Source organism: Aquarana catesbeiana, linkage group LG13 (genome assembly GCF_042186555.1).
Source record: "Aquarana catesbeiana isolate 2022-GZ linkage group LG13, ASM4218655v1, whole genome shotgun sequence".
Classification (NCBI taxonomy): Eukaryota; Metazoa; Chordata; class Amphibia; order Anura; family Ranidae; genus Aquarana; species Aquarana catesbeiana.
In genome coordinates, this window is record NC_133336.1 from 193,444,132 (window position 1) to 193,467,621 (window position 23,490).

A 23,490-nucleotide genomic window follows, 5' to 3' on the forward strand; every position below is an offset into this window, starting at 1 on the left:
AGGGGAAACCCGTGCCAAAATAAAAACAAAAATGGCGTGGGGGCCCCCCAAAATCCATACCAGGCCCCTCAGGTATGCTATGGATTTTAAGGGGAACCCTACGCCAAAATTTTTAAAAAATCCCCCAAAATCCATACCAGACCCTTATCCGAGCATGCAACCTGGCAGGCCACAGGAAAAGGGGGGAGGGGACGAGAGAGCACCCCCCCTCCAGGCCACATGCCCTCAACATGGGGAGGGTGCTTTGGGGTCCCCCCAAAACACCTTTTCCCCATGTTGATGCCTCTTCCTCACAACCCTTGCCCGGTGGTTGTGGGGGTCTGCGGGCGGGGGGCTTATCAGAATCTGGATACCCATTTACATGGGGAGCGGGATCTGAGGGTCCCCTTGTTAAAGGGGGCTTCCAGATTCTGATAAGCCCCCTGCCCGCAGACCCCCACAACCAATGGACAAGGGTTGTGGGGATGAGACCCTTGTTCCTATCAACATGGGGACAAGGTGTTTGGGGGGGACCCCAAAGCACCCTTCCCATGTTGAGGACATGTGGCCTGGTACGGTTCAAGAGGGGGGGCGCTCTATTGTCCCCCCTTTCCTGCGGCCTGCCAGGTTGCGTGCTTGGATAAGGGTCTGGTATTGATTTTGGGGGGACCCCCACGCCATTTTTATTTCTATTTTGGCACGGGGTTCCTCTTTAAATCCATACCAGACCTGAAGGGCCTGGTGTGGATTTTGGGGGGACCCCCACGCAATTGTGTTGTTTAATTTTGGTGCAGGGTTCCCCTTAATATCCATACTAGACATGAAGGGCCAGATGGTTCAGGAGGGGGGGCGCTCTCTCGTCCCCCCCTTTCCTGCGACCTGCCAGGTTGCGTGCTCGGATAAGAGTCCGGTATGGATTTTGGGGGACCCCCACACAATTGTATCAAAGCCACAAAATCTCTGCGCTTAGGACAGATGACAGGGGAGAGAGAAAAGGGGGGGAGGGAAGAAGAAGGAGGAGTACAGAAGATGCAGGGGGTATGTACCCCAAAGCTGAGAGAGGAATGGAACAGGGAAAAAGAGGGAGGAAATAACCAAAAAAGAGAATCTAAGGTGTGCTGCCTCCCCTAGTTAAGCCCTCAAAGAGGACTAACATGTATAAAGAAATGTAAGTGGGGGTATGGCGCTCCCTTGTGAGGGGTATAATTGAATAAAGTATATGTGATAAATTAAGTGCTGAGAAAAATTAAATGAATGAATATATTGTATGTGACATACGCTAAGGGTGAAGGGTGCAATAACTTGTAATGGATTACCCTAAAACATTATTAGGAGGTGTGAACCAAATAACATGTGATGAAAAACCCTTATATATACTGCATACACAAGTATAACAAATGTAAGGTAGTGGCAAAAAGTGACCACTAGGTGTTGCTGCTATATCCACTATGCAGCTAATGTGATGATACAGCGTGTTATAAAAGTAAACAAATCCAATCAAATCCAAAAAATAAATAAAACGAAAAATATATGAAATAATTGGCGGGAAAGTACTTCCTGGCTTTCGGCTTCACCCATAGTGTAGTGCTGTGTGGATTTTCTTTTTTCTTTTTTGGGAAGTATTATTTTATTAAAGATTTTAACCATACTACACTATGAGGTGGCATCTTTTCTTATGAGGATTTCTCTGGTGATCCCCTTCTTGGACGTGGTATGAAGCGGTAACCTGGAACTCCTGGGAGAGAGGATATCATTTCTTAGCAACCACGGGACACCGACCAAGAGGACGGCATTGGGATCTTAAAGTGTCTATCACCCCTGCAGTGGTACTGGGAGCTGGTGAGTGGGGAGCCAAAAGGGGAGCACAGAAGTCACGGATATTCACCTTTGTGGGCACTACAGTCACTAAAGCTCTTGGAACTTTTTTACAATTTGGGACGTACCACCTTTGTACAAACTTTTTGTGATTTGATCTTTTTTTATTTCATATATTTTTCGTTTTATTTATTTTTTGGATTTGATTGGATTTGTTATTTACTTTTATAACACGCTGTATCATCACATTAGCTGCATAGTGGATATAGCAGCAACACCTAGTGGTCACTTTTTGCCACTACCTTACATTTGTTATACATGTGTATGCAATATATATAAGGGTTTTTCATCACATGTTATTTGGTTCACACCTCCTAATAATGTTTTAGGGTAATCCATTACGAGTTATTGCACCCTTCACCCTTAGCGTATGTCACATACGATATATTAATTCATTTAATTTTTCTCAGCACTTAATTTATCACATATACTTTATTCAATTATACCCCTCACAAGGGAGCGCCATACCCCCACTTACATTCCCCACACAATTGTGTTGTTTAATTTTGGTGCAGGGTTCCCCTTAATATCCATACCAGACATGAATGGCAATATAATGGATTGGGGGGGTAACTTTGCCTTTTTTTTAGAATGATTTTTTTATCTATATTGCCGGGACCCAACAATACATTACAGACGCAATTAGTTTTAAATGACATTTTTTCCTTTAGAAATGTCATTTTGCTGTGGTACTGTTATAAACACTGGAAAGATGTGCTACTTTACAGGCAGACAAAGGACACCCCCCAGGCACGATATTTAAAGGAATATTTCATTTTATTTGTTTCACTTTAAGCATTATTAAAATCACTGCTCCAGAAAAAAACATCTGGACCCCGGGTCCCCAAACACTTTTTATGCCAATTTTGGGGTTTTTCTTTCACTTTCAATGATAATGGTAAACAGGACAAACAGAGAGGGTGAATATCCCTAACAGCAATATAAAGCTGTCAAAAGTTCTAAACCCTCTGCACTCTATTCAAAAATAAAACCAATTTTGCCTTTAGTTGTACTTTAATTATGATAGCCTTTTCATATTGTTCATTCTTCTTAATTTCTCAAGGTAAGAAGGACATGGATTACACGTTACGGAACATAATTCGGCTGTTGGCATCTGGGATCATAATACTTATAGGGGCCTTTATTTTCTTCTCCCACATGAAGACTATAGGGGTTGCCAAGACCATGAATGTTGAAGATGCGGAGGATAGAGTGGAAGAGCAACAACTGTGATCTCAATAACTATAAAGCACCAACTGTATCTTGTCAGTAATAAGGAATTATGGAAAAGGAGATGGAGACAGAAGTCAGGATGGTTTAGTAGGTTTATCCTTAAAGCTGATTTCTAGGCAGATTTTAAAAAACACAAATTATTGCAGCACTGTAATCATAAATACATTATCGAATAAGTATATTTTATAAACAGAAGCAGTGTATATTCCTGAATGTGACCTAGTATCGACTTCTTGCGGTGCTTATACAGCAGGACTGGAGTGTGAGAAGAAGAAGCAGCACAAGGATCCAATCATTTCATGTGCTGACAAGAAGAATGTTGATAGGAGGAGAGATCAGAGTAACAAAGAGATGAGCTCATCACTGTGCTGCTTCATTCACAAGTTGGGGGCTGGTCCGGGATGACCTGTGCTCAGAGACACTGGGCTGAATGATGCTGGCCAATAAAATGAGGACAATTAACAGCAGAAAATAGGTACTGTGAAAGAGATCTTTGTATTGAAGGTAAACATTGCAGGAAAATATTTTTTTCATCTTTTAATGGGCTAATTAATTATAACTTGTTACTTTTGGCCAGAGTTCCACTTAAGAAGTATACGTAGTTTATGTAATTGTTTCTGCTCCTGACAATCTATAGTAATATATGACAGTGTATGGCAGCCTTTCTCAACCTTTTAACACAGAGGGACCTTTCAAAATAACTTTCCAGTCTCAGGGAACCCTTAACAAAAATGACTATATCTACAACTCATGATACTTTAGTGTGATGGTCAATGGGGAGAATGCTCCTTACACCTGTGGTCACTGGGAAGAATTGCCCCCTTACAGATAGCTAAAAAGGGCAATGGTGGGAACTTATCTGAGAGACAGAAATTGCTCATTGCTCAAGGAACCCCTAGCATGCTCTGAAAGAACCCTAGGGATCCATGGAACCCTGCTTGAGGAGCCCTGGTGTAGGGTCTATATAGTCATAAATAAATATTAAAATGACAAAACTGTTATTCCCTTCAGCCATCCCTTACCCCAATATGTGGCAGTGTAGACCACAGAGCAAGGTGGAAAAATGTTTCATAACTTGATCAAAAATATTTCTTGTAAAAGCCTATAAGTATGAACATAGGAGATACCATCTCATATAATAGATCTGTATATAGGGAATATTTTTGTTTTATAAGAGGTACAGGGAACTGTGCAGCCACTGAGGTCTATATTTTTGTAAAATACGCCAATAAAGCTTTTACCAAATCTACTGTATTGTTGCTTTGATTTGCACTGAGTTTTTAAGCCCAACCCTTTCCAAAACTTTTTAAGTCCAAGAAACAGTTTGTAAGGGTTAGAACCTCTTTCAAATGTTTGCTTTCACTTTTGTCCCCATTTGGGAGATTTCCCCTTATGTCCTGTGTGCTTAAATTACAGTATGTCAGACGAGACAGGATGTTAAAGGAATTCCTCCCCAATGGGGACAGAGGCAGCAAATAAAACATTTCCAGTATAGTGAGCAAGGGATGAAAACTGTGTAGGACTTTATTCTTATCCGTGATCCCATGAGGGACATTTTTCCTCACTTTCTGTTCGGGTAACAAAGTGGAGACTTGGACAACTTTTATAAAATCAATGGTTTGGCTTTAAAAAAAAAATTATAATGACATATAATACTAATACATACTGTATAAAATATAGTCCTGCCCATCTCTATTTAGCACTAAAGTGGGCAAAAACTGCAAAGAGAGAAAAACCAACAGCCATTTCCTGTAGACATGAGAATTTCTCACATATAGATATTTAGCAGTTGAGTGTTGGCCGTGCACCACTATATATAGACCAGAGCATTTTTCACATTACTACTATGGACTAATTAGTGGGAATGCTTTAGCAGTCCCACTATTGTTATTCGATTTTATTAGTGGGAATGTTTTAGCAGTCCCACTATTGTTATTCGTTTTTTTATTAGTGGGAATGCTTTAGCAGTCCCACTATTGTTATTCGATTTTATTTATTTTTAATAATTTTAATAATTTTATTCCGTACATTTTTTGGTTATGCGTAACTTCTGCATACTTTCAGCTATTAAAACCATTCAACTATTAAAATGTTCGTCTCTTTTAGCTGATGTGTGCTCTTTTTCAACTTTTTTTCTACCATTTATACTTTTTAAAATATTAAGCTTTTTAACACTTTTTTTTAACATTGAAGTCAATGGGAGCATGCTTGAAATACTTAAATTCTTCTTCCGCTCCCAAAAGTTTCAGCTCCTTCATACTTTCACCTAGAGACACCAAACAAACTTTAAAATGTTCACAAAATATTCAGCTATCTGGCTATATCTTTTCAGTTTGATATCTTTTACAGTTTTTGAGAAAAAGCTTTTTGTTTAGAGGTCATTTCAGGAAATTTTAGCCATTAATCAGAGTGTACTGTGTTTGTTTTGTTGCCATGGTTACCAAAGCTTCTGTTATACACGGGGGGAGGTGGCTGGAGCATCTCAGCTCTGATTACAGAGCCCGGGGGAGGGGACAGACACACCATGTACTGATTTATAATAGAGGAATATGATGGGGCAGTTTTGATGGGGCAATTCTGATGGGGCAGTTTTGATGGTGGCAATATGATGGGGGCAGTTTTGATGGGGGCAGTTTTGATGGTGGCAATATGATGGGGGCAGTTTTGATGGGGCAATTCTGATGGGGCAGTTTTGATGGTGGCAATATGACGGGGCAGTTTTGATGGGGCAATTCTGATGGGGCAGTTTTGATGGTGGCAATATGATGGGGCAGTTTTCATGGGGCAATTCTGATGGGGCAGTTTTGATGGTGGCAATGTGATGGGGCAGTTTTGATAGGGCAATTCTGATGGGGCAGTTTTGATGGTGGCAATATGATGGGGCAGTTTTGATGGGGCAATTCTGATGGGGCAGTTTTGATGGTGGCAATATGATGGGGCAGTTTTGATGGGGCAATTCTGATGGGGCAGTTTTGATGGTGGCAATATGATGGGGCAGTTTTGATGGGACAATTCTGATGGGGCAGTTTTGATGGTGGCAATATGATGGGGCAGTTTTGATAGGGCAATTCTGATGGGGCAGTTTTGATGGGGGCAGTTTTGATGGTGGCAATATGATGGGGCAGTTCTGATGGGGCAATTCTGATGGGGCAGTTTTGATGGTGGCAATATGATGGGGCAGTTTTGATGGGGACAATTTTGATGGGGCAATTCTAATGGGGCAGTTTTGATGGCAATATGATGGGGGCAGTTTTGATGGTGGCAATATGATGGGGCAGTTTTGATGGTGGTAATATGATGGGGCAATTCTGATGGGGCAGTTTTGATGGTGGCAATATGATGGAACAATTTTGATGGAGCAATTCTGATGGGGCAGTTTTGATGGTGGCAATATGATGGGGCAGTTTTAATGGGGACAATTTTGATGGGGCAATTCTGATGGGGCAGTTTTGATGGCTGTATGATGGGGCAGTTTTGATGGCGGCCGTTTTAGCAATTTAGCTATTCAGCATTCCCACGCATTTTCCCCAGGAAATGCATTTTCTAGTTATTAGTGGGAATGCTTTAGCAGTCCCACTATTGTTATTCGATTTTATTTATTTTTAATAATTTTAATAATTTTATTCCGTACGTTTTTTGGTTCTGCGTAACTTCTGCATACTTTCAGCTATTAAAACCATTCAACTATTAAAATGTTCGTCTCTTTTAGCTGAGGTGTGCTCCTTTTCAACTTTTTTTCTACCATTTATACTTTTTAAAATATTAAGCTTTTTAACACTTTTTTTAACATTGAAGTCAATGGGAGCATGCTTGAAATCCTTAAATTCTTCTTCCGCTCCCAAAAGTTTCAGCTCCTTCATACTTTCCCCTAGAGACACCAAACAAACTTTAAAATGTTCACAAAATATTCAGCTATCTGGCTATATCTTTTCAGTTTGATATCTTTTACAGTTTTTGAGAAAAAGCTTTTTGTTTAGAGGTCATTTCGGGAAATTTTAGCCATTAATCAGAGTGCACTGTGTTTGTTTTGTTGCCATGGTTACCAAAGCTTCTGTTATACACAGGGGGGGAGGTGGCTGGAGCATCTCAGCTCTGATTACAGAGCCCGGGGGAGGGGACAGACACACCATGTACTGATTTATAATAGAGGAATATGATGGGGCAGTTTTGATAGGGCAATTCTGATGGGGCAGTTTTGATGGTGGCAATTATGATGGGGCAGTTTTGATGGTGGCAATATGATGGGTCAGTTTTGATGGTGGCAATATGATGGGGCAGTTTTGATAGGGCAATTCTGATGGGGCAGTCTTGATGGTGGCAATATGATGGGGCAGTTTTGATGAGGACAATTTTAATGGAGCAGTTTTAAAGGTGGCAATATGATGGGGCAGTTTTGATGGTGGCAATATGATGGGGCAGTTTTGATGGGGACAATTTTGATGGGGCAATTCTGATGGGGCAGTTTTGATGGTGGCAATATGATGGGGCAGTTTTAATGGGGACAATTTTGATGGGGCAATTCTGATGGGGCAGTTTTGATGGCAGTATGATGGGGCAGTTTTGATGGCAGCCATTTTAGCAATTTAGCTATTCAGCATTCCCACGCATTTTCCCCAGGAAATGCGTTTTCTAGTTTTACTTCTTATTCCGTACGTTTTTTGGTTCTGCGTAACTTCTGCATACTTTCAGCTATTAAAAACATTCAACTATTAAAATGTTTGTCTCTTTTAGCTGAGGTGTGCTCTTTTTCAACTTTTTTTCTACCATTTATACTTTTTAAAATATTAAGCTTTTTAACACTTTTTTTTAACATTGAAGTCAATGAGAGCATGCTTCAGATCCTTAAATTCTTCTTCCGCTCCCAAAAGTTTCAACTCCTTCATACTTTCACCTACAGACGCCAAACAAACTTTAAAATGTTCACAAAATATTCAGCTATCTGGCTATATCTTTTCAGTTTGATATCTTTTACAGTTTTTGTGAAAAAGCTTTTTGTTTAGAGGTCATTTCAGGAAATTTTAGCCATTAATCAGAGTGTACTGTGTTTATTTTGTTGCCATGGTTACCAAAGCTTCTGTTATACACAGGGGGGGAGGTGGCTGGAGCATCTCAGCTCTGATTACAGAGCCCGGGGGGAGGGGACAGACACACCATGTACTGATTTATAATAGAGGAATATGATGGGGCAGTTTTGATGGGACAATTCTGATGGGGCAGTTTTGATGGTGGCAATTCTGATGGGGCAGTTTTGATGGGGGCATTTTTGATGGTGGCAATATGATGGGGCATTTTTGATGGGGACAATTTTTATGGGGCAATTCTGATGGGGCAGATTTGATGGCAATATGATGGGGCAGTTTTGCTGGGGGCCATTTTAGCAATTCAGCTATTCAGCATTCCCACGTGGGGGGGAAGGTGGCTGGAGCATCTCAGCTCTCATTACAGAGCCCGGGGGAGGGGACAGACACACCATGTACTGATTTATAATAGAGGAAAATGATGGGGCAGTTTTGATGGTGGCAATATGATGGGGCAGTTTTGATGGGGCAATTCTGATGGGGCAATTCTGATGGGGCAGTTTTGATGGCAATATGATGGAGGCAGTTTTGATGGTGGCAACATGATGGGGCAGTTTTGATGGTGGCAATATGATGGGGCAGTTTTGATGGGGCAATTATAATGGGGAAATTCTGATGGGGCAGTTGTTTTGATGGTGTCAATATGAAGGGGCAGTTTTGATGGGGCAATTCTGATGGGGCAGTTTTGATGGGGGCCGTTTTGATGGTGGTAATATGATGGGGCAGTTTTGATGGGACAATTCTGATGGGGCAGTTTTGATGGTGGCAATATGATGGGGCAGTTTTGATGGGGCAGTTTTGATGGGGAAATTCTGATGGGGCAGTTTTGATGGGGACAATTTTGATGGGGCAATTCTGATGGGGCAGTATTGATGGCAATATGATGGAGGCAGTTTTGATGGTGGCAACATGATGGGGCAGTTTTGATGGTGGCAATATGATGGGGCAGTTTTGATGGGGCAGTTTTGATGGTGTCAATATGAAGGGGCAGTTTTAAAGGGGCAATTCTGATGGGGCAGTTTTGATGGGGGCCGTTTTGATGGTGGTAATATGATGGGGCAGTTTTGATGAGGCAATTCTGATACGGCAGTTTTGATGGGGCAATATGATGGGGCAGTTTTGATGGGGCAATTCTGATGGGGCAGTTTTGATGGTGGCAATATGATGGGGCAGTTTTGATGGGGACAATTTTAATGGAGCAGTTTTAAAGGTGGCATTATGATGGGGCAGTTTTGATGGGGGCAGTTTTGATGGTGGCAATATGATGGGGCAGTTTTAATGGGGACAATTTTGATGGGGCAATTCTGATGTGGCAGTTTTGATGGCAGTATGATGGGGCAGTTTTGATGGCGGCCATTTTAGCAATTTAGCTATTCAGCATTCCCACGCATTTTCCCCAGGAAATGCATTTTCTAGTTTATTCAGCAATAACTTTGTCATAACTATAGCGGTACCCACGTAGGGGCTGCTAAGTGATGTGGCCCACCTGTCACCCTGCCTGGCTCAACATTCAATTCCCAGACACGCCAAGACACTCCAAGACAGTGAAGAGTCCATGTGCTTGTTTTTGGTATTTTATTGAGGGAATAGAACTTGGATGGGTAGAGGAATTTATGGGATGCCCAATAGAAAGCAATTGACTGCTTATGTAGCAATCAATTTTTGGGACAACTATATACACTTAGTTACTCCAGTCTCCTCCAGCACATCTCTTGCTTGCAGACTGTTTCTCTCCAGCAGATCTCTTACTTCTCAGGCACAGCTAGCTTATGTTTAGGCCTGACACTGACTCCAAGCCTTAGCAATCGCCCTTTGCAGGGAGAGACCACGGGCCCCTATAGTGTAACAGAAAATATGGAAAAGTCTTGTTAGTGCTATCTGTCCTCACCTGGTGGACTACTGCTCCCAGTCAGTCCTCTTCAGGCCCTGCCAGCCCTCCTGGCTGGAGCTGCCCGACTTCACTGCCCATGACATTGCAATCCTCCCTACTGGCTCCACACCCAGCTCCAACTTTTTCCTCTCAGTCCTCTCTGGCATGCCTCTCCAGTCCTCCCGACTGCCCATGTCATTTACCAGCCCTCCTGGCTGCAACCGGTGGTTCCCTCCTGAAAACTTGTCCAGCAGTACTAGCTCCTGCTGTTCTCTCTGATTCCTCTGTGTGCCTCCTGTTCTAATCCCTCATGAGTTATTGAAGGGCTCCGTCCTGCACCCAAGTCCCAGGTCCAAGGTCACCCCCCAGACTGCTGAGCTCCCTCAAAGGCCCCGACAGCCTATTACTCCATCCCTAGTTTCTTCCACCCGACAACTCCCCCCCAGCTGGGCTGACCCTGGGTATTTCAAGGAGGCTTGCCCCCTGCCAATCCTGGTTGGGGATTGGTCAGGGCTCCCTGAGACACCCTAGACAGCTCCACCCCTCTTCCCCTCCTCTTCTTCTAGAATGCTTTAGAAGGAAGAGGGAGGTGACAGTGGAGTAATTGTTGGGTACCTGGTAGTTGAGCCCGACTGGTAGCAGGAGGCCTCTCTTAAGCGCTGGTTCAGGAGCCACTGGAGTGGGAACAGAGGTCTCCTGAGCACAGTGGGTAGGAGTGCCTGATGCAGGTCCTTGCGATGGCCAACACAGGAGCTGAGGAGACTTCCTCTGGGGTAGCTGTACTGTGGATGCAGGTAAGCTGAAGCGGATCCGTAAGCAGGCAGGTGGAAGATATTGTAGCAGCAGAACCTGGAGCTGGAAGAGCAGGTGGTGAGCAGCGTCACAGGACACAAGCAAAGCAGAGTCAAACAGTCCCTATTGGCAGGAGATCAGGCAGGTATATGACAGAAGGGATGATCACAGAATAGTCAGGCAGGCAGGTGTTCGGCAACAGGTCACAAGATATCAGCAAGGTCAGGCAGGCTGGGTAAGATAGGAGATAGTAGAATGGTCAGACGTACCCGGGTCAATAGCAAATCGTAACAACAGGCAGGATACAGGAACTCAGGTGCAGAGCTGCAGACGAACAGCACCTGATGGAAGTATCTGACACCCTTTTAAAGGGTCTTTGGCGCCAAAAAGCACTAGCGCGAACGGGCGCGCACACGGGCGCACACGCGTGAACGGGCACACGCGGGAGTGCGCCAGCGCCCCCCAGTGGGGAATTCAGCTGAACTGCTCTGGAAAAGCCTCTCGTGCACCTACATGTTAGCCCGACAGCCACCGACATGTCCCTGACATTGCCCCCTCCCAACGGGCAGCCTCCGGATGCCCAGATAACTCCTCTTTTCTGGATGAGCAGAGAAATAGGCATGGATCAAACGTTTAGTGTGAATATTGCTATTAGGTTCCCATGAATTATTTTCCGGACCATACCCTTTCCATTTGATCAAAAACTGTACCTGCCCCAACCTCTTTCTGCAATCGAGGATGGCCTCCACCTCATATTCCTTGTTTCTGTCCACCAAGACAGGTTCAGGGACCCTGGTGCCCCTATTAGGGAAGGGGTTGGCTACAGCAGGCTTCAACAATGACACATGGAATACAGGATGGATTTTAAGTCAGGTAAACACAGTTCATAAGACACTTCGTTAGTCTTCTTTTTCACCGGGAAGGGCCCAATAAACTTAGGAGCAAGCTTTTTTGAAGGACAAGCTAGTTTAATATTATTGGTAGACAGCCATACCTTGTCACCAATCTGCAGGTTTAGATCTCCTCTTCTCTTTTGATCAAAGATCCTCTTACTGTCTGCTTGTGCCTTGGATACTGCTTCCCAGGGCCGGTCCTAGACGGGGTGCACGGGGTGCAGTGCACTCGAGCGCCAGAGAGGTGGGGGCGCTGAAGCGCCAGAGTGCTCCCCTCCCTCCTCCTCCTCCTCTTGTTTGTGTCCAGCGGCGCATCTCTGCCGGTGTTCTAAGAAGAAAGGCGCCGCTGTATTAACTGCTCAAGCCGGAGATGAGAAGGGAGGCAGAGCGGCTGGTCTCTGTGTGGAGAGAGACCAGCCGTGAGTGATGTCGCGCGCGGGGGGAGGGGGGGAGGAGCGGACCGTGCTGACACATTCTCCTCCTCTCTGTGTCTCTCACTCCTGCTGCCTGCTGTGTACACTTCTGTTCTCCACTCCACATAAAAACACCCGGGCGGCAGCTGGAGAGGAGAGGACAGTGTGCAGCCGCGCCGCCCGGGGGTTTTTATGTACTGTACCCTAATGGAGGGGGGGGGGGTCTGTACTAATGGAGAAGGGGGGTCTGCCCTGGGGGGTCATTACTAATAGAGGGGGGTCTGTACTAATGGAGGGAGGGTCTGTCCTGGGGGGTCTGTAGTAATGGAGGGAGGGTCTGTCCTGGGGGGTCTGTAGTAATGGAGGGGGGGTCTGTCCTGGGGGGTCTGTAGTAATGGAGGGGGGGTCTGTCCTGGGGGGTCTGTAGTAATGGAGGGGGGTCTGTCCTGGGGGGTCTGTAGTAATGGAGAGGGGGTCTGTCCTGGGGGGTCTGTAGTAATGGAGAGGGGGTCTGTCCTGGTTGGTCTGTAGTAATGGAGGGGGGGTCTGTCCTGGGGGGTCTGTACTAATGGAGGGGGGGTCTGTACTAATGGAGGGGTGTCTGTCCTGGGGGGTCTATACTAATGGAGGGGGGTCTGTCCTGGGGGGTCTGTACTAATGGAGGCGGGGTCTGTCCTGGGGGGTCTATACTAATTGAGGGGGGTCTGTCTTGGGGGGTCTGTACTAATGGAGGGGGGTCTGTACTAATGGAGGGGGGTCTGTCCTGGGGGGTCTGTACTAATTGAGGGGGGGTCTGTCCTGGGGGGTCTGTACTAATGGGGGGTCTGTACTAATAGAGGGGGGTCTGTACTAATGAAGGAGGGGTCTGTCCTGGGGGGTCTGTACTAATGGAGGGGGTCTGTACTAATGGAGGTGGGGTCTGTCCCGGGGGGTCTGTACTAATGGAGGGGGGTCTGTCCTGGGGGGGTCTGTACTAATGCAGGGGGGTCTGTCCTGGGGGGGTCTGTACTAATGGAGGGGGGGTTTCCTGGGGGGGTCTGTACTGAGGAAGGTCTGTACTGAGGGAGAGGTTTATACTTAGTGCGGGTTCTTCACTGATGGAGGGGGTCTATACTTAGTGGAGGGGGGTCTGTACTGAGGGGCGACTATAGTTGGTGGAAGGGGGAGTGACCCCAACCCTAGTGATGCCAATGCAGCTGCGGGCTCTTCTTTCCCCCCTCTCCCCCCTCCCTCTCCCCCCTCCCTCTCCCGCACGCTGCTGTACTAGTGAGCAGCGCTTGCCAGCACAGCTGCCCACTATGTATCTTCCCCCGCCTTCATATGCCCAGGGAAGAAACAGAATAGAAAAAGGAGCAGAGAAGAGGATTGTGGGACATGTAGTCCCGAGGACTGGCAGCCCCACTGTAACACGGAAACTGGAGCTCACACAGCATGCTCAGCTGAATGGGAGAGAGAGAGCCAGGAGTCCGGGAAAGCTTTCAGGGAAGTACACCCAGGACTCCAGAGGGAGAGGACATTGCTGAGGGAACCCCATCAGAGAGAGAACCCCGCTGCCCTGCGCCACCAGAGGGAAAGCCACACAGCCTAGCACCATCCCTGGTGGAGAAAGGAATGGAGTCATTGTCAGAATACAGATCTGGGTGCTATCCAGCGGAGTCACCACGGGCAATTCAGAGTGAGCTGACTCCTGATCAGAGGAACCGTTGCTGTATCGCTGGGTCAGGTGAGAGGGTCGATTGGCCATTATTTACTAACGTCCATAGGAAATGCAGTCTCTGACCATCTCCTGTACTATGTCTGCAGTCTCTGACCATCACCTGTATTATGTCTGCAGTCTCTGATCATCTCCTGTACTATGTCTGCAGTCTCTGATCATCTCCTGTACTATGTCTGCAGTCTCTGACCATCTCCTGTAATATGTCTGCAGTCTCTGATCATCTCCTGTATTATGTCTGCAGTCTCTGATCATCTCCTGTATTATGTTTGCAGTCTCTGATCATCTCCTGTACTATGTCTGCAGTCTCTGATCATCTCCTGTACTGTGTCCGCAGTCTCTGATCATCTCTTATATCCTGTCTGCAGTCTCCCTTACCATCTCCTGTACTATGTCTGCAGTCTCTGATCATCTCCTGTACTATGTCTGCAGTCTCTGATCATCTCCTGTACTATGTCTGCAGTCTCTGATCATCTCCTGTACTATGTCTGCAGTCTCTGACCATCTCCTGTACTATGTCTGCAGTCTCTGACCATCTCCTGTACTATGTCTACAGTCTCTGATCATCTCCTGTACTATGTCTGCAGTCTCTGATCATCTCCTATACTATGTCTGCAGTCTCTGATCATCTCTTATATCCTGTCTGCAGTCTCTGACCATCTCCTGTACTATGTCTGCAGTCTCTGATCATCTCCTGTACTATGTCTGCAGTCTCTGATCATCTACTGTACTATGTCTGCAGTCTCTGACCATCTCCTGTAATATGTCTGCAGTCTCTGATCATCTCCTGTACTATGTCTGCAGTCTCTGATCATCTCCTGTACTATGTCTGCAGTCTCTGATCATCTCCTGTATTATGTCTGCAGTCTCTGATCATCTCATGTACTATGTCTGCAGTCTCTGATCATCTCCTGTACTATGTCTGCAGTCTCTGATCATCTCCTATACTATGTCTGCAGTCTCTGATCATCTCATGTACTATGTCTGCAGTCTCTGATCATCTCATGTACTATGTCTGCAGTCTCTGATCATCTCCTGTACTATGTCTGCAGTCTCTGATCATCTCCTGTATTATGTCTGCAGTCTCTGATCATCTCCTGTACTATGTCTGAAGTCTTTGATCATCTCTTATATCCTGTCTGCAGTCTCTGATCATCTCCTGTACTATCTCTGCAGTCTCTGATCATCTCCTGTACTATGTCTGCAGTCTCTGATCATCTCCTGTACTATGTCTGCAGTCTCTGATCATCTCCTGTACTATGTCTGCAGTCTCTGACCATCTCCTGTAATATGTCTGCAGTCTCTGATCATCTCCTGTATTATGTCTGCAGTCTCTGATCATCTCCTGTACTATGTCTGCAGTCTCTGATCATCTCCTGTATTATGTCTGCAGTCTCTGATCATCTCCTGTACTATGTCTGCAGTCTCTGATCATCTCATGTACTATGTCTGCAGTCTCTGATCATCTCCTGTACTATGTCTGCAGTCTCTGATCATCTCCTGTATTATGTCTGCAGTCTCTGACCATCTCCTGTACTATGTCTGCAGTCTCTGATCATCTCTTATATCCTGTCTGCAGTCTCTGATCATCTCCTGTAGTATGTCTGCAGTCGCTGATCATCTCCTGTACTATGTCTGCAGTCTCTGATCATCTCCTGTATTATGTCTGCAGTCTCTGATCATCTCTTATATCCTGTCTGCAGTCTCTGATCATCTCCTGTACTATGTCTGCAGTCTCTGACCATCTCCTGTACTATGTCTGCAGTCTCTGATCATCTCTTATATCCTGTCTGCAGTCTCTGATCATCTCCTGTACTATGTCTGCAGTCTCTGATCATCTCCTGTACTATGTCTGCAGTCTCTGATCATCTCCTGTACTATGTCTGCAGTCTCTGATCATCTCTTATATCCTGTCTGCAGTCTCTGACCATCTCCTGTACTATGTCTGCAGTCTCTGATCATCTCCTGTAGTATGTCTGCAGTCTCTGATCATCTCCTGTACTATGTCTGCAGTCTCTGATCATCTCCTGTACTATGTCTGCAGTCTCTGATCATCTCCTGTACTATGTCTGCAGTCTCTGATCATCTCCTGTATTATGTCTGCAGTCTCTGACCATCTCCTGTACCATGTCTGCAGTCTCTGATCATCTCTTATATCCTGTCTGCAGTCTCTGATCATCTCCTGTACTTTGGCTACAGTCTCTGACCATCTCCTGTATTATGTCTGCAGTCTCTGACCATCTCCTGTGTTATATCTGCAGTCTCTGATCATCTCCTGTACTATGTCTGCAGTCTCTGACCATCTCCTGTACTATGTCTGGGGGCTCTTTCTAACAGACTCTCTAACAGAAGCCCTCTCTGTGTGCATCAGAGAGACCCCCCTCCAGGTCTCATTAGTGTACTCTCTTCCTGTATTTTCTTTATTAAAAGATCACAGGAGGATCCCAGGGTAACAAAGACTTCTTAGGGGAGCATCTCTGTGTTTGAGTCGTTGCCATAGAAACATTTGTAAAGGGGAGGAGTTGGTAAGATGACCACGCCCATGTGGGGGCGCCAAAAATATTTCTGCACCCAGGTGCCGGTGACCCTAGGATCGGCCCTGCTGCTTCCTGTAACATCTGGTTGTTGCGACTGAGGAACTGTACTGTGTCCTGGACCGCTGGAACTGGAGATTCTGGAAGAAAATCTGGTAAGAAAGATACATGAAAACCATAATTGGCAAAGAACGGGGACTGACCCGTGGCAGAGTGGCTAGCATTATTATAAGCGAATTCTGCTAGAGGCAGTAGGGACACCCAATCGTCTTGTACAAATGAGGTAAAACACCTAATGTATTGCTCTAGCGTCTGATATGTCCTTTCGGTTTGCCCATTAGTTTGGGGGTGGTATGCTGAGGACAGGGCTAGTTCAATTTTCAGGATCTCACACAGGGCTTTCCAGAAGCGTGAAGTAAACTGCACCCCCCTATCGGACACTATATTTGCGGGAACTCTGTGCAGCCTAACGATCTCTTTGATGAACACACGGGCCGTCTCCACAGCAGAGGGTGTCCCCTTTAAGGGCAGGAAGTGGGCCATTTTAGACAGACGATCGGTGACCACAAAGATCGCCGAACATCCTTCTGAGCATGGTAATTCAACTATAAAGTCCATTGCTATCATCCTCCAGGGCCTATCTGGTATAGGCAATGGCCTCAACAGTCCCCAAGCTCGGTTCCTGGAAGTTTTATTTTGAATGCAAACAGAACAAGAGCTGACGTACTTCCAGCAAAATTCTTTCAGGTTAGGCCACCAGAACGTGCGTTGCACGAGTTCAAGGGTCTTACGAACCCCAAAATGTCCTGCAAGTGGATGATCATGCAATAAAGTCAGCACCTTGACTTGGATGTCTTCCGGTACGAATATTTGACTTCCTTTCCACAATAACCCATCTCGAGATGCTAAGGTGAGTCCCTGAAGACTTGAAGGTTCTGGCGATGCTTCTCTGATCAAGGACAGGAGGTCCGTCTGAAGGAGTAAGAAACTATTTGCTGGCAGAATGGTGTCGGGTACAGAAGGTTCTTTAGGATGATCAAACATGCGCGATAGCGCGTCTGGTTTTACGTTCTTAGTTCCTGGCCGGTAGGTAATATGGAAACAGAAACGTGTAAAAAACGGCCCACCGGGCTTGTCGGGGTTTCAGTCTCTTAGCAGATCTTAAATATTCGAGGTTCTTGTGATCAGTATATATTAGAACCGGATGAACTGCGCCCTCTAACAGGTACCTCCACTCTTCTAGTGCTGCCTTGATGACCAGTAATTCCCGATCACCCACATCGTAATTTCGCTCAGCTGGCGAGAGTTTCATGGAGAAAAATCCCACGGGATGCATCAGGTCCTTGTTACCCTGCCGTTGAGAGATGACTGCACCCACGGCCACTTCGGAAGCATCAACCTCCAGAATAAAAGGTAGGGATGGATCAGAATGGCTGAGGATTGGAGCTGAAGTGAAACGCCTTTTCAATTCTTCAAAGGCCTCCTGAGCCTCCGAGCTCCAGTGAAAACGACAGTTCTGCTTGGTTAGCTGCGTGATGGGTGAAATGATGGCAGAAAATCCCTTAATAAATTTTCTATAGAAATTTGCGAATCCGATGAAGCGTTGCACGCCCTTCTTGTCCAGAGGAGCTGGCCAATCTAGTACAGCGGACACTTTTTGAGGATCCATTTTAATGCCGGTGGGAGAGATCACTAGCCCCAAAAACGAAATGTCCTTTTGTTTGAATTTGCACTTCTCCGCTTTAGCATACAGTCCGTGCAAACGAAGATGGCCCAAGACTTTGCGAACATGAATCCCGATGTTGGTCAAGTGAACTAGAGAAAATTAAAATATCGTACAAGTAAACAATCACAAAGATGTCCAGGAAATCTCTGAATACATTGTTGACCAGATGCTGAAATGTGGCAGGGGCATTGCATAGGCCGAAAGGCATGACCGAAACGGGTCCGGAAAGCCGTCTTCCATTCATCCCCGGCCCGAATGCGGACCGGGTTGTAAGCCCCTCTTAGATCCAACTTAGTGAAGATGATGGCAGACCTCAACTTCTGAAATAATTCAGGTATCAGGGGCAACGGATAGCGGTTTTTAACTGTGACCTTTTTTAACTCCCCCATAGTCCATACATGGACGAAGAGTCTGATCTTTCTTGGAAACAAAAAATATTCTGGCCCCAGCTGGGGAGGTAGAAGGTCAAATAAAGCCCTTTTTGAGGTTTTCATTAACGTATAGTTTAAGTGCCTCTTGTTCCTTCTCAGATAGTGGAAAGATGCGCCCGAAGGGAATCTCTGCCCCAGGGAGCAGCTCGATTGGGCAATCATAGGGGCGATGGGGTGGCAGGGAGTCCGCTCCCTTTTTGCTGAATACATCTGCAAATTCCCGATTAAGCCTCTGGTATGGTTTGGAGCAGATCTTGATCCACATCCATGCAAAGTAAGGTGGCAGCTGGTTTGGAGGGTTCAGGTAAACAATGTTTCTGACAATAGGGTGATAGAAACTTGACTTCACCGGTAGTCCAATTAACGTGGGGGTTATGGGCCTGAAGCCAGGGCATGCCCAGGATGATCGGGAACAGTGGAGAGGAGATGACGTCCAGAGTTAGGAGCTCTTTATGCTGAGATGAATAGGTGGCAGACAGAGGAAGGGTTTCTTGAGAGACTTGTCCCGACTTTATGTGGGACCCATCGGCCAGGAAAACTGAGAGTCTGTGTGTCTTGTCTTTCAGGGGAAGATCTTGTTGAGCAGCAAAGGCAGAGTCAATAAAGCAGCTGCAAGCCCCAGAATCAATAATGGTGTTGACCTGGATTGTTCTTCCCTGGAGCTGTAACGAGAGAGGGAGAGCAAGTTGAGTGGCATTGGCGGTTAATGCGGAAAGACTGGCCGGAGTAGAAGAAACAAACTTACGGGTCTTGGCCAGACAGTTGTTCTTATAATGGCCTGCCCCACCATAGTAGAGGCAGAGGTTTAGCTGGCGTCTGCGTGCCCGCTCTTCCGGGGGTAGAGTAGAATGCATTAGTCCTAGCTGCATCAGTTCAGGAACATCAGGTGTTGGAGTGGCCGGGTTGGAGCAGGTAGAAGGCAGGTATCAGGAGGTGGACACCAGAACTCTTGCAGTCATCCACATGGGGCGTGTTTGCTGGGAGGAACGTTCAGACCGGCGTTCAGGAAGGCCTCGGTCGATCTGGATCGTTAAAGCAATAAGTTCTTCAAGGGTATCAGGCATTCCTACCCGGGCGAGCTCATCCTTGAGACTCTCTGATAACCCCATGCGAAATTGATGGCGTAAAGCTGCATTGTTCCATTGTGTGTCCGCGCTCCAGCGTCGAAAGTCTGTGACATAGTCATCGGCCGGTCTGCGGCCTTGCTGGAGCGCGAACAAGGCTGACTCAGCAGTGGCAGTCCGCTGGGGATCCTCGTACAACTGAGCCATGGCCTCGAAGAAAGAGGGCAAGGACTGGATCTGCACAGAGTTAGTTTCAAGCAGGCGGTGAGCCCAGGTTTGAGGTTCCCCTTGTAGGAGGGATATAACAAATCCCACTTTAGTAGCCTCTAAAGAAAAAGTCCATGGCTGTAGGGCGAAATATAACTGACAGGCGCTGCGGAAAGCCAGGAACTTAGTTCGGTCACCAGAAAACCTCTCAGGAATGGGGACCCTTGGTTCGGGTGGAAGCATAACCACAGAGGGAGGTACAGCAGCTTGTACTGGAGTCGCTGCTGAGACAGGAGACGCACCTCCTGGGCCACTGAGGTTCAGAACTTGACCCTCCAGTCTGGTGTAACTGTCTTGCAAAGTCTTTACGGCTTGTGTGAGTGCCGCTAAGTGCGTACAGATCTCCTTGATGGGAGAGGTCTCTCCTGCGGGCTCAGTCATGGCTGTTCGTACTGTTAGGTACCTGGTAGTTGAGCCCGACTGGTAGAAGGAAGCTTCTCTTAAGCGCTGGTTCAGGAGCCACTGGAGTGGGAACAGAGGTCTCCAAAGCACAGTGGGTAGGAGTGCCTGATGCAGGTCCTTGCGATGGCCAACACAGGAGCTGAGGAGACTTCCTCTGTGGTAGCTGTACTGTGGATGCAGGTAAGATGAAGCGGATCCGTAAGCAGGCAGGTGGAGGATATTGCAGCAGCAGAACCTGGAGCTGGAAGAGCAGGTGGTGAGCAGCGTCACAGGACACAAGCAAAGCAGAGTCAAACAGTCCGTATTGGCAGGAGATCAGGCAGGTATATGACAGAAGGGATGATCACAGAATAGTCAGGCAGGCAGGTGTTCGGCAACAGGTCACAAGATATCAGCAAGGTCAGGCAGGCCGGGTAGGATAGGAGATAGTAGAATGGTCAGACGTAGCCGGGTCAATAGCAAATAGTAACAACAGGCAGGATACAGGAGCTCAGGTGCAGAGCTGCAGACGAACAGCACCTGATGGAAGTATCTGACACCCTTTTAAAGGGTCTTTGGCGCCAAACAGCGCTAGCGGGAACGGGCACGCGCGGGAGCGCGCCAGCGCCCCCCAGTGGGGAATTCAGCTGAACTGCTCTGGAAAAGCCTCTCGTGCACCTACGTGCACGCATGTTAGCCCGACGGCCACCCACATGTCCCTGACAGTGATGCTGTCTATGAGTCACAGCTTGCAAAACATGTCCTAGTTAATTTGGTACCTAAAAATAGGGTGACACTGTAGGTACTCTCAAAAAGATTGTGCCAACGTCCCTATAATTTGTATACAAGAAATAGAAAACTAGTAAAATGGGACTTTGGGGGCACACAGATATTTAAACTATGAAAAAGTCAAAATAGTTTTTAAATTTTATTACCGTATATACTCGAGTATAAGTCGTTCCGAGTATAAGTCGAGGCCCCTAATTTACCACAAAAAACTGGGAAAAATGTATTGACCCAAGTATAAGATGAGGGTGAGAAATGCAGAGGGTCAACAATGCCCATCTGCAGCTACCTGCCTCCCTGTGTCCTGTGCAGCCTACCTGTACCCTGTGCATGTGTCCTGTGTCCTGTACATGTGTATGTGTCCTATACATGTGTGTCCTGTACATGTGTGTCCTGTGTCCCTGTGTTCCTGTGTCCCTGTGTGCATGTGTCCTGTACATGTCCTGTGTGTATGTGTCCTGTGTGCATGTGCAGCCTACCTGTGTCCTGTGCAGCCTCCCTGTGGCGATCTCCATCCTCCCTGTGGCAATCTCCATCCTCAAACGGCGGCCGGCGTGTGATGATAGTGTTCGGTGGCCATTCCACAGTTCAAAAGCCGCGCCTCCTCCTCGTCTGTGATAGGCTGACCGCTGACTGCCTATCACGGACATTCTCTCATTCTCATACCACGGACGAGGATGAGAGAATGTCCGTGATAGGCTGTACACTGACAGCTGTTCAGCCTATCGACGAGCAGGAGGTGCGGCTTTTGAAAGCTGGAATAGCCGCCGAACACTATCATCACACGCCGGCCGCCGTCTGCCTGCATGACACGCTGATCATGCAGACAGACGGCGGTGACTCGAGTATAAGTCGAAGGGGACACTTTCAGCCCCAAAAAAAAGGGCTGAAAAATTCGACTTATACTCGAGTATATACGGTAGCTTGAAATTACAAAAATGGACATACTTGTTTAAAAACAATACAATATACATATAACAACCGTATTGCATATATCAAGTGGATCCTCCCCTGCATATATTGTCTAGAACCCTACTAACAATACATAAAATCCAAATTATTATTATTATAAACCTCACCCCCTACCATTTTACTGAACAAGAACTCTTGGTCTAAGCTTCTGTCCCACACAAAAAATTGATAAATATGAGACCATCAAAGATGTCTACCTGTTTATCCATAATCTAACCTATAAATTTCTATTCAACAAAGACCGTTTAAGAGCTAAAGAGGAACGGGAAGTTTCAGAAAGCATTAAACATCTCAAGATGGAGGACTTCCGGGCCCTTCGTGACCTGATGTTGCTACTAGATGAAAATAATGACACTAATCTAACTGATAGTACCACTCTTACACCCCCAGCTACCCCCTCACCTTCAGCTACCAAATTCAAACTTAAATCCCAACAATTCCCCGACCTATCTTCAAATCCCTAGGCTTGGGCCTTTCTACAGAGTGTCGTTAGTGATATTAAAGGGGTTGTAAAGGTAAAATTTTTTTCACCTTAATGCATTCTATGCATTAAGGTGAAAAAACTTTTGACAATACCGCCGCCCCCAGCCCCCCCGTTTTACTTACCTGACGCCTCGAATCTTCGCTGCTCGTTCTCATCATCTTCATTGCAGCTCAGCCTGGTCGCTGATTGGCTGCAGTGGATGGATTGAAAGCAGCGCAGTCATTGGCTCGCGCTGCTGTCAATCACATCCGATGACGCGGCGCACCGGGGGGCGGGGCCGAGTGATACTGCGAGCGGCTATAGCCGCCGGCTGTATCACGGGAGCGCGCCCGCAAGCACTCACCACCATGCGAGGGAGCTCGCATTAAGGTGGTTAATGCTTGCGGGGAGGAGCTGAAACAGCCGCCGAGGGACCCCAGAAGACCAGGTTCGGGGCCACTCTGTGCAGAACGAGCTGCACAGTGAAGGTAAGTATAACATGTTTGTTATTTAAAAAAAAAAAAATCTTACCTTTACAACCCCTTTAAGCGAATGGATGTACCCTCTAGAAAAAACAATTTGACTTTAACACAACGCCAAGCTGTCTCGAAAATACAAAATCATCCTGATGTGATCTTTAAATCTGCCGACAAAGGCGGCAACATAGTCCTTATGACTAGGCATTTCTATGAAACTATGTGTCTAAATATTTTGTCCAATAGACACTGGTACCGACAAATTCCTTTGTCATGCACTTCTTCTTTCAGGGACCAATTCCTTGATATCATTAACGATGCCTATTCTAAAGGTTTAATCAATAAAGACACTTACGATTACCTGAATGTTCGGTCTCCCAGGGTGGCGACGTTCTATGCACTTCCAAAAGTGCACAAGGACCCTCTTTCGCCCCCTTGGAGACCGATTATTTCAGGTATCGGCAGTCTCACAGAGAATGCCAGCAAACTGGTAGATGCTACACTAATGCCTCATGTCATAGCCCTACCTTCGTACACCAGAGA

The 23,490-nt window shown here is 46.4% G+C and overlaps 1 protein-coding gene across 2 annotated transcripts in view; it reads left to right on the forward strand.

The window, feature by feature from the left end:
* LOC141117206 (low affinity immunoglobulin gamma Fc region receptor III-B-like) overlaps nt 1-4,336 on the forward strand; it is a 69,475-nt gene extending 65,139 nt beyond the window's left edge. The window contains exon 7 of one of the 2 annotated variants that reach the window (XM_073609916.1): nt 2,918-4,336. In XM_073609916.1, coding sequence (XP_073466017.1) covers nt 2,918-3,087 — 170 coding nt within the window. In that variant the 3' untranslated portion in view covers nt 3,088-4,336. The remainder of the gene's footprint in view (nt 1-2,917) is intronic. The other variant, XM_073609917.1, reaches the window with a different exon arrangement.
* The last annotated feature ends 19,154 nt before the right edge of the window (nt 4,337-23,490 follow it).